The sequence below is a fragment of the Dendrobates tinctorius genome, unplaced genomic scaffold (assembly GCF_039654945.1).
Source record: "Dendrobates tinctorius isolate UK_male_01 unplaced genomic scaffold, ASM3965494v1 ptg000314l, whole genome shotgun sequence".
Lineage (NCBI taxonomy): Eukaryota > Metazoa > Chordata > Amphibia > Anura > Dendrobatidae > Dendrobates > Dendrobates tinctorius.
The window spans coordinates 2,426,003-2,446,512 of NW_027361981.1; the positions used below are offsets into that span (position 1 = coordinate 2,426,003).

At 43.6% G+C, this 20,510-nt stretch overlaps 1 protein-coding gene across 2 annotated transcripts in view; it reads left to right on the forward strand.

The window, feature by feature from the left end:
* Positions 1-20,510, forward strand: part of NSUN7 (NOP2/Sun RNA methyltransferase family member 7) — a 101,131-nt gene that overhangs the window by 46,676 nt on the left and 33,945 nt on the right. For both annotated transcript variants that reach the window (XM_073561127.1, XM_073561126.1), the window contains exons 3-6: positions 6,074-6,132; positions 8,950-9,080; positions 18,429-18,581; positions 18,872-19,055. In XM_073561127.1, coding sequence (XP_073417228.1) covers positions 6,074-6,132; positions 8,950-9,080; positions 18,429-18,581; positions 18,872-19,055 — 527 coding nt within the window. The remainder of the gene's footprint in view (positions 1-6,073; positions 6,133-8,949; positions 9,081-18,428; positions 18,582-18,871; positions 19,056-20,510) is intronic.

The window sequence follows — 20,510 nt, forward strand, 5'->3', positions numbered from 1 at the left end:
AAATGTTTTTATCTAATGTAAGGATTCACGCTCTCTTGTAGGCATTAGGTAGCGTTCACACAGGTAATGCGGTTTGATCAAAATGTACAGTTTTATTGTTGTCATAAGACTCCAAATTAAAAACCAAAACTACCTCTTCTGAGCACAAAGATTCAGGAGGCACATGTATGTCCGTGCAGGCTCACCTGATCAGATAAGTCCTCTCCCTCTCAGTTTCTGTCTGAGACTACCAACACTAGATGTCTTTTCTTCCTACCAGACACAATAAGATGATCTATACAGTCCAGTCTCCCAGAGCAAACTACACAAAGAAGAGGTATGGTCCTACCAATCTCTGTCTCGCCTTCAGCCTGAACTCCAGCACCAAACAAGTGTTCAACTCCTTGTACAGTTCACACTGAACAGATTGTAGCTTCCATATGTTTCTCTGCAGCTCCAACACACAGACTGCTCAGCTCTCCTAGCTGACTCGTGTAGTATCCATTCAGAAAGACTGGTTTGTCTCTCAGTTACAGCTCACATTGTGGCTAGTCACTTACCAGCTTCAACATACTCCACTCTTCTCAACGTTGCCAGCAAACTGAGAGCTTCCAGGGGAACGAACATTCTTAGTCAAAGCCAGCTAGGTGCATCTAATCGAGAACTGCAGTGCTAGGATTCAGCCCAGTCTTACATGGCTTTCCTACACTACATTAATGCTATTATGTGTACAGCTGATAAAGTCATAATTTGTAGAAGGTCCTTTAAGAGCTTGGCGCATACAGTTTTATTACCAGTATACAGTAAGCTGTTGATCTCCCTCTAGTGGTGGCTGATGGCACTAAATCTTTGTAATACCTTTGGAGCTCTGTAGAGTCTAATACATTAATCTGCACAGAATATCTGAGCCCTCCTATTGATTACGGTATATTATTTAAAAACAATTTGGCCAATTCAAAGAAACTGAAACATTAGTAATAACATCTGATGAAAAGAGATAGTTGACTGCACATACCTGTTATCTGTCCTGTTACGTCCCTTTTTTTGTTCCATTTGTGAAGCTACAAATTTACAGTTGATTTTCTGGCAATTTCACCTAGTCCGCTGCTGAGTTCTGTCTATTACTCCATGCGAGTGACAGAATAATATTTCCTTTCTACTTCTGACCTATGCAGAATGAGAAATAAAAAAAGATGTATTTTTCATTTCACAGCTCCGATTTTGATGACAACTTATGCTTCCCTAGGGACATCTGCCGGTGCTGCTCCCTAACTATCCTCTGTCTGACTTCTGGCCTCGTTTCATTCACATATTGTACTTTTATACAGGTCATATTTCATTCACCAGACTTTCATCATTTTAAAGTAAAGGTAAAACTAGGACAACCATATGGCTCTAAGACTTTACATCAAGGATGAAGGACAGCAGAACATTCCCTTGTTCCTTTGTCCTTCTCCATCTGACTCTGTTAAGCAGTCACATGCATCATTAGGTTGGCCATAGATAAAATGTTTTCTCCCTTATATGACCTATCGGTGGCGTTACGCTAATGGCAGCAGGTTACATGACTGCTGTGACCTGTGAACCATCTTCTCCCGACATAAGCCATTTTGTTTTGAACGTGCTCAAGTACTGAGTGCTGAGCCAGCTCCATGCTGGGTGGGTTCTGGTTGTTTTGCACAGCAGACACCTGCTGGTATGAGCTAGCTCTGATAGCATGAGTGTAAACTCTAAAGGGGGTTTTACACACAGCGATATCGCTAAAGCGTCACCGATTTTGTGACGCAGCAGCGATATTGCTAGCGATATCGCTATGTGTGATACTTACCTCCGACGGGCTCCCCCGCTGTCTGTCGCTGATCTCGCGCGATCGGCCGGGTCCTTTTTTCGACGGGCGCTTCCTGCTGGCGCCGATGGGAGACGTGTGGACGCGGGCGGGAGGACGTCAGCTTCACTGCATGTGAAAGGTAATTAATGACCGCTGCTGCATCGCTAGTGAGATCTGCCTGCTTGACAGCTCACTAGCGACCATTTAGCGATGCACCAGCGATCCTGACCGGGTCGGATCGCTGGTGCATCGCTAAATGTAAAGGGGCCTTTAGACCAGCGACCATGATATCTTAGTGAGTGTCTAGGGCACAATGGTGGAGGGGGACCACCATTGTGCCCTGGTCACTTACTGGAAACAAGTAGGTCAGCCTAATGGTTGGCCCAATTTGGAAATGGGATGACTAGGTGATGGAGGAAATAAATGTCTAACAAAGCAAACAGCCCCCCCAAAAAATATACTGTTTTATTAATATTGGTTAAAAAGCAAAAAAAAACAAAAAAAAACTAATAACTAATGGTTACCAGGAATAAGAACAACTTTTTTTTAAAAAAGGTTCATGAGAGGGGCCTGTACTGGAGGGAAACAGCAGATGACTTTCCCCATGTATGGCTCAGCCGTATGACTCGGGGGAAGATAAGTTGTACAGATTGATTCACATGAAATATGCAACATGTAATTGTGGTAGAGTAGTTCAGCAGAGGATCAGTTACATGATCTCAGGTCGCCCATAGCCCTCTCACTGTAGTGGAAACGTTACCACAAGGTGGGACTTTCGTGAGGAGGTTATCTGGTGGTAACAGTGTTTGTTGCTAGCTACCAGTTCATATGTGTATTTGATCAGTGTGATATCACTTTGCAAATACTGATAATACTGAATGCTTGAAGTTAGCTTCAGATATATTTTAAGTGTTTCCAAACAAACCATTTCATTCCAGTACAGAGACATAAGAATGAGGAACACACATAGAGATTCATGTTTAAGTAGAAAATCTGTTTGGCCAAATGTGCATGTATTCTCAATAGGAAGGGCGATGGCAGCTTATCTTGCTTGGGAATGAAGGACTGGGCATGTTGAAATCTGACATGCTTGCCCCTTCTCATTTCGTCAACATTTGCCATCAAAGGAGAGTCGCGACACCCCACATACCCACATGATTTTCAGAAAGTCCTGCTGCAACGGTTCTGTGTACAATGCGAATAGCCAGAGTGGATAATAATGAGATTGAGAGAGAGAGATATCTCTAGCTATCCCGTGATAGCAGTTAAGAATCAGCAGACCGCAATGATAATAGATGTGGCAGTGCCAAGTCATAGTAACATCACAAAGAAGGAATATGAGAAGCTGGAGAAATACCAGGGCCTCAAAGGAGAACTGGAGAAGATGTGGAAGGTGAAGGCAACAGTGATTCCAGTGGTGATAGGAGCACTTGGAGCAGTGACCCCTAAGTTGGAAGAATGGCTACAACAGATCCCAGGAGCAACATCTGAACTCTCTGTCCAGAAAAGCACAATACTGGGAACAACTAAGATCCTGCGCAGGACCCTCAAACTCCCAGGCCTCTGGTAGAGGACCCGAGAATGGGCTAGGACAACCACCCCACGGAGGGGTGAGAAAGTAATTTATTATGTATAATATATATATTAGTGTTACTTTTATGAGCATTTTTACCATGTGGCACATGGTTAACATACCGTGTTTTTCGGATTATAAGACACCCTTTTTTCCTCCAAAAAGGTGAAGGAAAATGGGGGGTGCGTCTTATAGTCCAGATGTACCGGCTCTGGCTGTGTGGGGGAGCAGCAACAGCGGAGCAGCAGGTCATAAGAGGCAGGAGCCAGCGGCTGCTGTTGACTCCCATGCCTGCTACTAAAGATAAATGAATATTCACTGAATTCCATGCCCATGGGCGTGGAGGGCTGTGAATATTAATTTCTCTTTAATTGCAAACACACTGTTAGCCCCAGCCGCCAGCTTCCAGCAGCTGCTGGCGTTCATGTTTCCCCACTACTTAAAGCAATGAATATTCACTGCTCTCCAATCCCATAGGCGTAGAATGCAGTGAATAGTCATTCCCTTTAGTAGCGTGATCGCCCGGCAGCTGCAGGACGCTGGTGGCTGCGGCTAACACTGTTCTCGCTATTAAAGAGCAATCAATGTTCACTGCTCTCCACGCACATAGTCCCAGTGTCAAGATCAGTTATTATTCTGGCTGCTGTCCTCAGCTTGTAAGCAACACATGATGTACCTGCCATGTGCTGCTTACAAGCATAAAACAGTTGCTGGCATTGGAACAAGACGATGCGAGGGAGCGCGGGAAGTTAAGTATAATGGTTTATGGAGTTTTTTTTTGGAGGGGAACGTGCTTACCAGGATAAGGATGGAGGCAATCATACCAAGATAAGGATGAGGCCATGCATACCAAAATGGGGATGGGGGCCAATCATACCAGGACTGAGATTGGGGCCCTGCATACCGGGATGGGATGAGGGGGACCATGCTTACCAGGATAGGGATCAGGAAGCCATTCTACCAAGCTAGGGATAAGGGGGCCATGCCTACTACGATGAGGATGAGGGGACCATGCATACCAGGGTAGGAATGAGGGGGCCATGCATAACAGGATGGGGATGAGGGGGCCATATATACCAGGATATTAAATACAGAATTGACCACATTTTTGCTTCAATTTTTTCTTATTTCCTCCTTTAAAATCTACAATAGGTGCTTCTTATGGTCTGGTGCATCTTATAGGCTGAAAAATACGGTAAATATCTGAGAAGGTGCTGTTTGCCTGAATACACAGGATAGAATTGGCCAGTAAGGGTAAGATCGGACGATACATCTGGCTGTGCGGAAAAAAAAAAACCCGCCACACACATGCAGGGGCCAATGGGCATACAATTGTTTCACATTTGTGCGGCCATTGGTAACTGCAGTTGGATAGAGTTTTTTGGACGCATGGTCAGATGCACAGTCTGATTACACCTTTAGTGTGCAATAGAAATGTCATGATCTGAAGTGATCTGACAGTTTTAAATTGCACTGGGTGAACTTTTTTTTACTTTGGAAAGTTCCAAGGTGTCTTGACTGTCCCCGGTGGTGGTTAGTGGTATTGCACTTTAGGTTTTTGTGCACTTAATTATGGATCAGGTGTGACACCCTATAAAGGTGTGCTAGGGGTGTGCAATCACTGCCTGTGATATTGTGAGTTTGTTTTCACTTTGAGTTTGAGAGCCTGGAGGAAGGATGGAGCTGGTGGGGAGTCCTGCGCAGCTTAGCCAGGGGGGACGTGTTTCAGCTATGGTGTCTGGACGAAGGGCTGGCATGGCGTGGTGGGGTCGCAGTGATGGTGTCAGCGGGAAGTGTCTGCATGGGCTGGTGGAGTGGCGACTATGGAGAGTGGCACTCACCATGTGGGACTTGGCTGCTGAGCTGGACTCAAACATGCTCGACTTCGTGTCAGAAGCTGAACTCATCCTTGGGACTCTGGTACTAAGCAGCTGCAACTGGTGGTGGACTCTGCTCCAAGGCTGCACTAAGGTGAAGGATCCTGTTATGGTAATGGATCCGGGTGGAGGAGAAGACGCACGCAGGTGGTGGGCTCTGTTGCTAGGAGCGCACGCAACAGAGCAAAGCTAAGTGGTGTTTCCCCTGTATTGTCTCTTTCCTCATGTGTGTTATTAGTGCAGTGGTGGGATTAGTCTCCACACCGACCCATTCCCTAGTGAGGGTTTAGGGTCAGGGTGAGCAAGGGCGTTAAGGTACGCGTGCGGCGACAGGTGCGGAGCCTGTTTAGGGAATGTAAGGAGTGCAGGGACACTGGCTCAGGGGAGCTTAGGAGGTCTCCACGTCCCCCATTCCCTATCGCAGGGCCCACCATTGTTAAAGTTTCCCAGGTTCCCCCTTATTTAAATTCGCCCTACTGGAGGCGGGGTTTCCAGAATTATTGTATAACGTGTAATACCTAAATTCGCCGGGTGGAGGCGGCGTATCCACCTGCATGTTTTATTATTTAAATGCGCCCCACTCGAGGCGGTGTTTCCAGGGTCACGTGTGTTATGGGTTCGCCTTGCGGTAACATCTGCGCCCAGACACACAGTGACCATGACAAGAAAGCAGTGAAGTTTTCACACACATGCCAATATGTACAAAGGTGATAGAGAATTTTGATGGTCAAACAAAATATTTAAATTTGTATCAAAGATTTTTAGTTTCATACACACATTCCTTGAATGGCTGAAATGTCTCTTTCTTATTCATAGATCAAGATCTCCTTGAGACCATATTACTGGCCAGTGGCTTCTATCATTCCCAACCTCTAGTGAGTACCATTTACTGGTGAATAATCTGAGCATATTATGTATTTTAATGATAGAGATGAGTGGATCGAATTTACCATGAATTTTTCAGAATTTGCTGACCACAGCAAATTCAGACAATTTGAGATTTTGTTAATTGCATAAGATTGGTTCCATCATTTTACACATTACAAAAGATTGTTTCAGCCAAGGAAGCTTCACATGGTCTTGGGCAGGCTTCCAAATAATGCCATGCAGCTATCACATAACATGATATAGAAAAGCTAATCAGGAGGGACTATAATAGCCTGTATAAAAGCGGAGGTGAGGAATGCAGTAGCCATTTTGGGGGGTGAATCTGTATAGTGAGAGGAGCTCACATTTTAGCAATCATCCTTAGCAACGGGCTGATGTTACTTCTTACTCTGTCACTTTAAGTCCATGTTATGCACAGTCCTCCTCCTTTACCACCATAACCGCTAGTTCTAGTTATTCTTTTCTGTTCCTTAGTCCATTAAAAACCAAAATACGATGGAAGATGTTTAACAGCAAAAACTTCATCTAGTTGATATATTGGATTAGATGAATAGTCAGTGCTTGGACTTTGATAAGATACATGTGGAGGAGGTGGATAACATAATTCAGATACCTGTTTTGGTTTCACTGTCAGCAGTGGTGGCAGGGTGGCGGCCAAGGTGGTAATGATATTCTTAGTCAGAATAGGAATCCCAAGGGATATCAAGAACATTTCCCGCACTGAGACAACTATTTGCCAAGTTGGTAACAGCAACAGATCTGCCAAGCAGGCTTGTAAAAAGTCCCTGGTGAAAACCTGAAAATTACACTTACTATGTTGTCATAATTACTGTCTCTGGGATACCGCGTCAGAGGGGCCAGAAGATCGTGGCATCTTGTATTAGATCTGCTTCACCTTCCTAGTAGCTGTGCAGGTTTTTCTTGCTCTGTCACTGCAAGGGTTAATCAGTTCTGTGTATCTCTTGGAGCTCTGTTGTGATTTGACTGTTCTGTTTGCCACTCCTCTCAGGTAGATATGCTCACCTCTTGCACTAGGGAATTGCTGGTGATAGTTACAACTTCCTGGTTTGGTGGTGAAGGAGAGTTCTAAATTAGTAGCAGTTGGTTGGGGTAGTTTACAGGAGATATCGGCGTGGATTCGGTATTGTGTTTATCATAACCTTCTTTTCTATTTGGTTTCCACTCTGTTATTTCGTGAGTGTTTGTATGATTGTAGTTTTCTTTTATCTCTATTTTACCCTGTCTGTCAGATTTGTATTATCCTGTCGACCTGTCCCATATCTCCCTGGGTGGGGAAGGAAACAGATCAATGTGTATATAGGAGCATAGCAAGGTACGAGACCCCAGAATCTCTACCATCAGAGGTAATCTGGGGAACAGGGATAGCCTAGGGTCCTCATAGCTTGAGGGATAGCGAAGGAGCCCATTGCCGTGGGAAATCCCGCTACAGTATCGTGACAACAACAATCTGATAGGCAGCAATTTTTTGCACCCAGTGTACAAATGCCCAGTGCATAATAAATAGACAGAGAAACAAAGTATATATTAGACAAAAGGATACTACCCAGCCAATATATACACTAACCGAAACCTCAAGCGACATGCGTATTGCTGCTGACCAGCAGCTTCCTCGGGGGAAACTGATACATTTTTTTACATATTAATTATTGGATTCCATATTATGGACCTAGTTTGTGTTCCTTGTTTTGCTCAGAGTATTTGTTGGCTGCGTATTATCCTCATAGAAAGTTGATAGGATACATAAAGACACAAAAATTGATGGTCATCCTCAAGGCCTGGCCCAAGCGTGCGTTGTTTATAAATTGTAAGGTCAAACCAGGTTTGGAGTGGACTTCAGGCATAGGCAGGTGAACTTTTAGAAGGCCACCTTGCTGGAAGTTAGTCATTCTTCTGGACTTGACTTGCACGCAGCGACAGACCGATCTACATGACCATCATAAAAGATTATAAGGGATAATTTTTAGACAGGTTTTTTTTTTTATTTAAAAATTCTGACCGTGCAGTGTGTTATTAAACAGGCTGATGTGTCCCACAAGTTATGGTTACCATCCGATTATATGGTGAGGTCACTTTGACATAAAGCTGTGTTTGAATTAGAGTTTGAAGGGCATTGGATACAGTCCTAGGAGACTTCAGAGTGTTACAAAGTTTGGGTCAATTTGCTGCAAATCAAATTTGAGAGAAATTTGGTAAAAGGGGCAGTTTTTAATTTGAATAGCCTCGCTCATCTCTAATATATAAATGCACATTTATAGATACAGTAGACTGATGATAATTCTTACATTTTGAAGAAACAAAAATATTTTTATTAAAGCCTTTTTAATCAACTAATTTTATGGCCTACTAATTCTAGAAACGCTAAAGAAGTAAATTTAATAAATAGTTCAAATTCATCTTTGTCAGCATATATTTGCATAGTCACATCCTGTCCTTTAAAATTCTGACTTGTTATTATCTAATTTAAAGCCCACCGATCAGCAGCAGGGAGGGAATACGGTGCTTGCTGTAGTGCCACAGTAACGTCTCAACAGTACCCAGCACTTTGCTGTGTCTGTTACTGCAGCAGAGCTACATTAAAGTGAGTGGGGCTGAGTAGCTCCATGGGCCACGGAGGTTCCATGTCTAGCAATGTATTTCTGGTGATGGATAATGATCTGACACCTGATACTTTCTCAAATTCAATATATTATGTAAAAAAAGATTTTAAATTATATATATATATATATATATATATATATTAATTATGCCTGCATCAAATATTTAATGATTTCCTCTTTCTTTAGCCTGATGAAATGACAAGTCTGGTTGTTGTTATGTTGTATGACTTCCAGTATCGTAAGTTTCAGCCACGGTATGTGTCCAATGAAGGTGATATTATAGAGGAAGTACAAGAAGTGGAAAAGCTTCTTTACAGGTAAGGCAACGATCACAAATCTGGGTATATAGGTTTATGTATTTTATTCTGTTTCTCAAATATATACTAGTAAAATAGTGACAATATAACGAGTTTATGCACTAACAGCATGTGCAGCTACCGAATGTACCTATGTCATCTGGGCTGGATTTCCCATTACCCACATAGGACTGTAATATACCAAGGTGAATGTGACTGTAGGGTGAGCCCGGCTCAATGTTGAAGAGGGAGGTTTCTATTTGTATTTGAGGTGACCTTATAGCGCTGCCCACGAACGTCCAGTCTAGTCCAAGAAATGTAGGCTTTAAAAACTTTATTTGCAGTTCCTGCTCCTTCTTCAGGCAAGCACAACCACTAAAGGTGAGCCACTGATTAACCCTCATCATTGGTGGTCTTGGTTGATGTGCACATGTTGGGGGGGGGGGGGGGGGGGGGAAAGCCCAACAGAGGCAACTGGAGGAAGAGGACTGGAGCCCAGCACTGACCATTAGTGAAAAGAGTAATTCCTACAGTGTACACTAGGGAAGGGGTGGAACTGTGCAAAAGTGGAAAGAAAACAATGAACATTGCTCTGGTTAGATAAGAAGGAAAAGCTCCTCTGTGACCAACTGGGAATGGGCAGATGTACTATCAATGTGGTGTGCAATCTCTGCAATACGAATGACTCAGCAAATAAGGCAAAATATTTGGTCAAGTAGTATGTAAAATGATGAGTTTTCTGCAACTATAATATTGATTTCTTACACGTGGAAAATTTTCTCACTGCGCTCACATTGACATCAGAATGATGAAGTGAGTTCATTGGCTGTGAACTCCCAGGACCTGTCTGACGGCACCGCGAGCAGGGGAACTTTCTAACGCTTGCGGTGCCCTCAGACAGGGAATAGAAGTTCACAGGGAGACACTGAGCACATGCTGCTGCTCAGTGTCTCTGCTGAATGACAGGCTGTATAGTCACATGATGCAACCATGTAGCCTGCGATTTAGATGTAGCAGAGCTAGACCCGTCGTGGGATAAATGGATTATCAGATTCTCTAGGGAAAGGTGAGGAATATTGTTTTTTATTTTCTCACCTAGGAGCGCGCCAGGGGGCACCAAGAGCGCAGGAGCTGCCGCTGCAGAGAGCGGTAAGTGCGCCAGTGGCGCGAAGAAAAAAAAAAAGAAGGCAGCGTGGGGTGAAGCGCGGGCCGCATACAGGAGCGGTGGCGCGGTAGCTGGCCGTCGCAGAGGCTCCTGAGCCCCGAAAGTACAGGATGGCTGAGGAGCGCGACGGCGCATGTGCAGTGAAACCCAGGGGAGGAGCGACTTCCGGGGAGAAAGAAGAAGAAGAAGAAAAAAAAAGAGGATCTATTTAAATAAGCGCCGCAGCTTAGCGGCAGGAAGTCATGTCGTCCCCAACGGATGTGCACGCTCCAGCAGGAGACTCTGCGGGTTGCAGCTCCTCCAGGGACCGCACTACTAGGACAGACACCGCTCGCAGGAGCGAGGTGGGGGAATCCAAGACCTAGGACAGGATCCCAGCCATCTGACACAGTAATAAAAGCTTCACTGGGTGAGTGTGAACTGTATATACTCTGCCTTATATTAAGCTGACCTCTCCTCCTCCTCCCCCCCCCCCCCTCTCCTTTTGCCATGTCTCCCCTCTCCAGGCGAAGAAAAAACAAAAATCCAAGCATAAAGAATGCGCTTTATGCGCTGAACCTCTCCCTGACTCCTACCCCAAAAATCTCTGTAAACAGTGCACCATAGAGACTAGACAAGGGTCGGCAGTATCATCAAAGGACATTCGGGCCATAGTTAGGGAGGAAATACAGGCCATCACCCGTGCCAGTACTCCCTCAGAGGCTAGGAGCAAAAAACAGGTGACCCTCAGCTCAGAGTCAGAGGAAGAACAGGGGTTAATCGCCGACTCTTCACTCACATCCTCATCATCATCAGATATTGAGGGACGGTCATGTTTTCCCCTGGATAGTGTGGATAACCTGGTCAAATCCGTGAGGAACACTATGGGGTGTGAGGAGACAAGGGGCGCCCAAACCGCATAAGAAATAATGTTGGCGGAAAAGAAAAGGAGAGCATTTCCAGTAATACTGGCAGTTAAGGCCCTAATAGAGAGAGAGTGGGAAAAACACGATCAAAGAAGTTTTCTCCCATCGGCCTCAAAGAGGAAATACTCATTTAGCGATGACGAGCTGTTAAAATGGACCAAAGTGCCAAAGGTCGATGCCGTTGTAGCCTCTACCTCAAAACAATCTACTATTCCGGTAGAGGACGCAGGCTTGTTGGCGGACCCGCTAGACCGTAAGGCGGAGTCGTCATTAAAAAGGTCTTGGGAGTCTACCACAGGGATTTTTAAGCCATGCACTGCCAGGTCTATGCTCGTATGGTTGGACCAATTGGATCAACAAATCGAGCAGAAGGTGTCGAGAGAAAAACTACGGGCCGCTATTCCATTAATCAGAGGGGCGGCAGCCTTCATGGCCGATGCATCGGCAGACACTCTGCGGCTGGCAGCAAGGTCGGCGGCTCTTGTAAACAACGCTAGGCGGGCACTGTGGATGAAGAGCTGGAAGGGGGATGCACTGTGGATGAAGAGCTGGAAGGGGGACGCGCAATCAAAATCTAAAATTTGCGCAACCCCGTGCAAGGGTGAGTTTCTCTTTGGGAAAGCCCTAGATGACATACTTGCCAAAGCAAAAGAAAGGAAGAAGACCTTCCCTGATTCTTCTATCCCTTTCTACAGGAGAACCTTTAAAAGGCGACAAGCGGATAGGTCAAATAGATGGCCCACGAAGGAGGAAAAGCAAAAGGGTAGCATGTTTAGGGGTTCAACATTCCGGAAGGAAAATAAATATTAAAAAATCAGACCCACCAGTAGGGGGTAGATTAAAAATTTTTTATTCAAAATGGGAACAAATAACTTCAAGTCCATGGATTCTAAGCATCATTAAAGAGGGAATGAAAATAGAATTCCTTCAAATCCCTTATGATTTCTTTATCATAACCCGCCTTAACTCTATAGTTCAACAAAAGGCCCTCGAAGAAGAAATTCGGAGCCTACTATCCAAGGGGGTTTTAGTAGAGGTCCCAGAGGGACAGGAAGGTAGAAAATTCTATTCTCCTTTATTTTTAATTTCCAAACCAGATGGTACGTTTAGGACAATTATAAATTTAAGGAAGCTTAATACGTTTATAAAAAATTTATAAGTTTAAGATGGAATCAATCAGATCCACCATAAAGCTTCTCTTTCCAAACTGTGTAATGGCGGGGATTGACTTGAAGGATGCTTACTACCATCTTCCTATTCATGATAGATACCAAAGGTACCTAAGGGTCGCTGTGGTATTCGAAGGCAAGATCCGTCATTTTCAGTATACGGCCATGCCTTTCGACCTCTCTACGGCGTCAAGAATCTTCACCAAGGTGATGGCAGAGGTGATTGTCTGTCTTTGTCAGAAAGACACTCTAATCGTGCCTTGCCTAGATGACTTCCTAATTATCGGGAACTCGGTCACCCAGTGTTCCAGATGTGTGGCTGACGCGATCTCATCTTTGCAGGATCTAGGCTGGATCATCAACGTCCAGAAGTCCAGACTTGTTCCACTTTCCCTGCAGATGTTCTTAGGGTTCTAGTTAGACTCCACAACCCAGAGATGTCTACTCCCTCAGGTAAAGATTACACTCACTAAAGAGAAAGTGGAGGCAGCCATAAGTAAGCCACGCATGTCTCTGAGAGGGGCAATGTCACTATTGGGGTCGCTCAATTCTTGTGCCCCGGCTGTCCGGTGGGCCCATTATCATATCTGCACGCTACAGCATCAGATCCTCCAAGAGGACAGGTGACATGGTGGTCACCTCGAGAGCAGGATAACCTTATCACAGGAGGTCTTGACTTCTCTAGAATGGTGGCTAGATGATAACCATCTATCCTCAGGAGTCCCATGGGTTATAGTACCATCTTGTATCCTAACCACCGACGCTAGCCCCCACGGCTGGGGAGCCCATATTTGGAATAGCTTTTGTCAAGGAAGGTGGAATAGAGATGAAGGCGGCTACTCGTCTAATTTAAAAGAGCTGACTGCGGTATATTATGCTCTACACCATTTTCTTCCACAGCTCCAACAGAAACATGTCAGGATCTTGTCGGACAGCACCACTACAGTGGCCTACATAAACAGACAGGGAGGTACTCGATCAGAGACTGATGTCTTCTGCGGCAAGAATCTTAAACTTAGCCGAAAGTTATTTGTTGTCCCTCTCGGCCCTTCATGTCAGGGGAGAGAACAACCAAGAGGCAGACTTCTTAAGCCAACACACACTTCGGCAGGGGGAGTGGTGCCTTAATCGCCGAGTCTTCAAGGACATAGCTTTATGGGGGCAACCTCAGGTGGACGTCTTTGCCACGAAAGAAAACAGACAGATAAAAGTATTTGCTTCCCTGTCTTCATCAGATCACCCAGACATACTGGATGCCCTCCAGGCCTCATGGAAATTCAACCTGGCATACGCCTTCCCTACGATAATTCTCCTGCCACAGGTCATCCAGAAGATCAGAGAGGACAAGGCAAGATTAATTTTGATAGCTCCATTCTGGCCCAATAGACCGTGGTTCTCATGGCTACGAATTATGTCGGTGACAAATCCTTGGGTCCTCCCTTTGATTCCCAACCTCTCACAAAGCCCTTTTTTCCACCCCCAAGTAGACAGCTTACACTTGACGGCGTGGAATTTGAAAGGCAGCTACTAAGATCAAGAGGCTTTTTCTGAAACACTAATTGCTACACTCCTGCAGAGCAGGAAGCAGTCCACTACCCAGATTTATACAAGGATTTGGAAAAAATTCCTGCAGTTTCATACAGCGCCTCATACCACAGAAGTGTCGATAGTTCCTATCTTAGAATTTCTACAGAGAGGGATGGACTTGGGCCTGGCAGTTAACACACTGAAAGTCCAGGTGTCCGCATTAGGGGCACTGTACGGCCATAATATAGCGGGGAATAAGTGGATATCACGATTTATTACAGCCTGCGAACGGATAGCTCCGGTTCACATACCTGCAATCCCTGCATGGGACTTAAATCTGGTCTTAGATGCCCTGACGGAAGAACCCTTTGAGCCGATAGACACAATATCCCTCAAATGCTTGTCACTCAAGACGGCCCTCTTAGTAGCACTGACGTCTGCAAGGAGAGTAGGTGATATCCAGGCCCTATCCATAGACCCACCCTTTTTTCAGATATACCAAGATAGGTTAATATTAAAACCAGACCCCTCATACCTGCCTAAGGTATCAACAAAATTCCATAGATCTCAAGAGATACTTCTCCCGACCTTCTTTGGGGATCCCTCCACTCCAGAGGAGCGGAAATTCCACACCTTGGATGTTAGAAGAACTGTCCTAAAATATATTGAGAGGTCTAGGAGCTGGAGGCAGTGTAGGGCTCTGTTCATATCTTTTCAGGGCTGGAAAAAAGGGTACGGAGTCAAGAAGAGCACCATTTCCCAATGGATCAGGGATGCCATTCTCTTAGCCTACTCCGCGAAAAATCAAGATCCTCCGGAGAGCATCAGAGCACATTCCACCAGAGCAGTGGCAACCTCCTGGGCCGAGAGGGGAGACGTTCCAATTGAAACCATATGTAAGGCAGCAATTTGGTCAACCCCTTCTACCTTCTATAATCACTATAGACTTGACCTTTCATCAACCTCTGACCTAAGCTTTGGCAGGACTGTCGGCACGGTGGTCCCACCCAGGTGATGGTCTCTGGAATCTCTCCAGTGGGTGCTGTCGTGGCGAAGGGTAAAAAGCCGGATTACTTACCAGTAATGCTCTTTTAATGAGTCCACGACAGCACCCGCTCACTTCCCTCCCTGCTAAAGATATCGATAATAAAGTGTATCTGCTAAAGATGAATAAGTAAAGTTTAGGAATGCAAAGACATTACCTAACCCTTGACGGTCCTCCTGGTACTCTGAAATGCAAAACTGAGGAGGAAAGGTGGACCACCCCCTTTTATCTTTCTGTAGGGTTTCCTGTTCCAAATGGGGCGGATCCGATACCTCCAGTGGGTGCTGTCGTGGACTCATTAAAAGAGCATTACCGGTAAGTAATCCGGCTTTTTTCTGTGTTTTTATACGATATGACTATGAGGTTAGTAATGGGGCATCTTATTGATGCCTCTCCATTACTAACCTCAGGGCTTGATGTCACCTGACAATACAAAGGTGACATCTGACATCAACCCCCCCACCCCAAATATCAGCTGATATTAATAGCCTGGGAAGCTCCATGGGTATTTCCCTCTTCGCAGGCTGTAAACATCTTCCCCCAGCTGTCGGATTTCCCTCTGCTGGTTAAGATAATTACGTGGGAGCCCAAATATACATTAGAAATAAAAATGATGTAATAACTGAAAAGATCAATGAAATGCAACCTATAAAGAAGAGACCCCATGGAGAGGTATTGTTTTGCAATAGATATTGAATAATGGGTAAAATCTGACTAATCATGTAACTAGTAATTCCAAACAGCTAAAAAATATTATCCCAAAGGGTCAGTGTGAGATGGCATATACCCCTAAGAATATAGAAGTATAAATTCATAAAATATTGCACAAAACCCGATTTCAAAAAGCCCTACTTGACATATGGAGAGTGTAGTCTCCCACAAATGAATGGATGACAAAGGTCAGGTAAAATGCAAAAGGTATATGAAATTCCAGGGAATGGTAAACTGTTGTATATTGACAAATCACAGGCTGAAAAAAACATGTGAATGCATACTGACCCAGTGGAGCACACCACATCCCCCTCCACCAACTCCAATGCGCGTTTCGCTTCTGCTTCGGCAGGGAGAGCCCAATCAGCGCTGACATCACTGTCTCCTCCTTGGGACAAACTGAACATGAAGAGGAAGCCAGGGATCTGCTGCAGCTTATCTTGTTTAGTTTGTCCGAAGGTGGAGACAGTGACGCCAGCCCTGATTGGGCTCTGGGCATCATGTGTCATTCCACCACATCACAGCTCTGGGACCTCGCGTGCTGACACAGCTGTATCGGATCAGTCACGGGAGGTGAGTATAGGTTTTATTATTTTATCGAGTCCGAACATTTCGTTTAAGAAGGGGTTCTGCTAGTAGTGAACAACCCCTTTAACTTTAACCCACAGTATTATTTTTACTGAGGAAATCATCCAGCTCTTATTTAAATGCTGTTATAGTGTCTTCCTTTACTACCTCTTGTGGTCAGGCATTCCACAGTCTGACTGCTCTAACTGTAAAGAACTCTTTCCTATTTAGCTTCCACCCGTAATGAGTGCCCCCTGGTCCGTGGAACGAATAAGTCATGCGCCAGTCCTCTGTACTGACCACAAATATATTTATTCATGTAAATGAGATCTCATCTGAGATATCTTTTTTTTTTCTAAGCTAAACAAGCCCAACTTTTCCAACCTTTCATCATATGGTTGCCTTCCATCCCTGGTAATAATCTACTTGCCCGTCTTTGAGCTGACTCTAATTTCTGAATTCCCTTTTTAAAATGTGAAGCCCAAAACTGGATCCCATATTCTAGATGTGGCCTCACAAGTGATTTATAAAGGGGTAACAATAAGTTGAGATCGGGGATTTTATCTCTTTTTATACATCCTAAAATCTTATTTGCTTCTGCAGCTGCTGCCTGACATTGAGTGCTGCTGCCCAGCTTACTTGTAACCAGAATACCCAAGTCTTTCTCCTTTTCTGTAGTCCTGAGTATACTGCCATTTAATGTGTAAGCAGCAATAGGATTACCTCGTCCTAGGTGCATTACTCTACATTTATCTACATTAACCCCTTTCTGACATCGGGCGTAATATTATGTCGATGTCAGACTCCCTCCTCCATTTGATGTGGGCTCAGCGCCGGAGCCCACATCTTTCCTGGCACATGTCAGCTGTTTTGAACAGCTGACAAGTGCCCGGAACAGCCGCGGGTGGAATCGTGATCCACCCGCAGCTATTACCCCATTCAATACCACTGTCAAACACTGACAGCGGCATTTAACATTCTCTTCCGGCAATCGCACCGGAAATCCGCCCACCGGTGACCTCCGTGACGTGACCGCAGGTCACCGGTGGGTTGCCATGATAACCGGAAGTCTCCAGCAGACCTCTATGGTTGTCACTGCCGGCTTGCTGTGAGCGCCGACCATGTGACCATCGCCTATATGTAGCAGAGCCGATCGAGTTGTGGTAGCTTCTAGTTTCCCATGGAGACTATTGAAGCATACCAAAAGTAAAATAAAAAAAAAAAAAATTTTAAAAATGTAAAAAAATAAAATCTAAAAGTTCAAATCACCCCCTTTCAAAAAAAAAAAAAATCAAGCATACACATATTTGGTATCGCCGCTTTCAAAATCACCCGATCTATCAATAAAAAAAAACCTGATTGCTAAACGGCGTAGTGAGAAAAAAGAATCAAACCGCCAGAATTACGTTTTTTTGATTGCCGCGACATTGCATTAAAATGCAGTAATGAGCGATCAAAAGATCGTATCTGCACCAAAATGGTATCATTAAAAATGTCAGCCCAGCACACACAAAATAAGCCCTGACCCAACCTGAGATGACGAAAAAATGGAGACGCTACGGGTATCAGAAAATGCCGCAATTTTGTTTATTTTTTTAACAAAGTTTTGAAAAAAATTTTCACCACTTAGATAAAAAAAGAACCTAAACATGTTTGGTATTTATGAACTCTTAATAACCTGGAAAATCATAATGGCAGGTCAGTTTTAGCATTTAGTGAACCTATTAAAAGCCAAACAAAAAAACAAGTGTGGGATTGCACTTTTGTTTGCAATTTCACCGCACTTGGAATTTGTTTCCCGTTTTCTAGTACACGATATGGTAAAATTAGTGGTGCTGTTCTAAAAAGTACAACTCCTCCTGCAAAAAACAAGCCCTCACATGGCCTTATTGATGAAAAATTAAAAAAAATTATGGCTCTGGGAAGAAGGGGAGCAAAAAACGAAAACGCAAAATGAGAATGCGTCGTCCGAGCACTGAACAACTCTTAATATAATCGGAAATAATTGCCTCACGCCGTGTCTTGGCATCTCTCAGAATTTGCTTATCTGTGCAGCCTGGGGCATAATGTACAGAGTAGGTCTATGTGCAGGTTGTGTAAGTACAACTAACAAGCCAGATGTTTCATGTCCTAAGTGCTTTCCTGTTTTGTGTGATAAAGCTGTGAACACGTGCTTTGTTTCCATGTTGTATAACGCTCCTTTGTTAAAAAATAAGTTGGTACAACGCCTCCATGCTTTTATTTTTCTAGGGCTTAATGCTTTTATGTTGTTTCATTTAGCTATAAAACCAAGCTGGCTGCAGCGCTGGCAAAATGTCGAATAAAGTATGCAGCTCCAACCATTGAGTATATATTACCCGAGACTGTCCGGAAACAAGAACAAAGAGCTTCTACATTACCAATTTATGTTTGGATTAACACCGCCAAAGTCAGGTAACCGTAATAAAAAAAAAGTTTAGAATTTTGCGCTGGTTTATTTGGGTCGTAAATCATTGAAAAATCAACATTATATAGTAGCCAAGGGCAGGAAACTGTGAAGTTTATGGAGTTATGAGCTGGGCGAGGTTCTGCTATTCTAGAAGTCACAAGAGAACAGTAACTGTTCCTGGCAAAAAGATGTTTGACCAGGAAACAACCTGAACTCAATATGGCATTGTATTTTTTTTTTTTTTTTTTTTAACCCTTTTTGGGTTTTAATTCTTGTTTGTGCTTTTTGATTCCAGTTTTACAGATGTTTTTAACACCTTAAAGCGAGACGGGTTCACCCAGATTAACTGTGCCTCAGAACTGGATGGTTTTACCTATTGTTTGGACCAACATTGCCCAGATTTGCTCATTTTTCCACCTCATCTTAAGGAGAAAATTGGCAACATGGAGATGATTGTTAAGTATCAGCTAATATTACAGGTAGAATTTTCTGCTCAAATTTTGCTATAAAACTACGGTGTCTAGTTCAGTCCTTGATATCATTTAGCCTTTCTGGATGGATTATATTCTCCTGGGCACCAAGTCACAGTAGGTATCTCGTTAGCTTCAGTTTCAGCATGGCAAGTAAAAAAAATATATATTTTTATAAAGAATGAAAAGAGTCTCTGTTATTTGGTCCTTTTCTGTTTGAAAGTTTTGTAAGGGTAAATCTATGAGTCTTATGAAATGGCCCCCCGGGGTCTTACTGACTTTCTCTGATCCAGAGCAGAGCCGAGACTTATTACGGTGCCGGTATTCTCCATATTAACCACCTAAATCGTAAGAAGAACTGGTTCTGACCCTGGGGTTGATCGCGTCCGTTATACACACTTCTTTCTCTTGTTGGTTTTTTTAAGAACTGTTTTTGGACACTGTACATTTATTTCATATTACTCATATAAAGCCAAGATATTTCACCACACTTTACAGAAATTGTCATCACTCACTTGCTTTTGAATTTAATGAAGTTTATGGGAGTTACAAAATTAGTTGATAAGACCGGATTTCGTTCTTTGCATAACCTATAAACAGCTAAACAAAATGCCGGACAGAAAGTATCACACATATAATATAATGTAATGGTCATGGGAAAAGTGAAAACTACCTTTTTGCTTTTTTAGGGGTTCACCCTTCTTTAGTAGAAAATCCATTTGTCCTTTTTATATAGTTGCATGCTTTCTATAAGAATATGCATATTTCATATTTGAGAGTGTATACAATATGAGACAGATATAATCTGCACTTGTACGCTCTGCCAGGTTCTCGGAAGTTTGTGATCATCTGTTAATATAGAATAAAGTAATCCAGCACATCTAGTTGGTGAAAAAATATACATTGTGCATTTCGAACGGCAGTTCTTTCTCAAGACTTTTGAAAGAACTAAGAAGAAAATAAGGAAAAATACTTATCAGCTCTCCCAAAGTCAGATAGAACTCCTGGATCCACAAGTTCAAGGAGGGATGCACAGGCGATGACTTCTCAGCTGGTTATTGGGTGCAGTGCTTGAAAACAAAATAAATCCCCAAAAGATACTAAAAAATTAATTTATTTCAAAAACGTTAAAAAACAGCAGAAGGGGGTGTGTGCACACGGTGCAGATTCTGCTGCGGATCTGCAGCGGTTTTGGCCCTGCGGTGTACAGTACCATTTTATTTTCAATGGAAAAAAAAAAAACCGCAGTGCAGAATGTGTGCGAATGAAAGTGATTGATTATGATTTTATGTTGCTGCGCATAAGAATGAAAGGATTTCTATTTTTTTTACCAACTGGACGTGATGGACTACTTAATTCTATAAGAGTATGTATATATTAGAGTTGGTGCAAATTCATTCATAGGATACAATATCATCAAAGCAGAAACCATAATAACTCAATATTGAAAACACCGTTTTATGC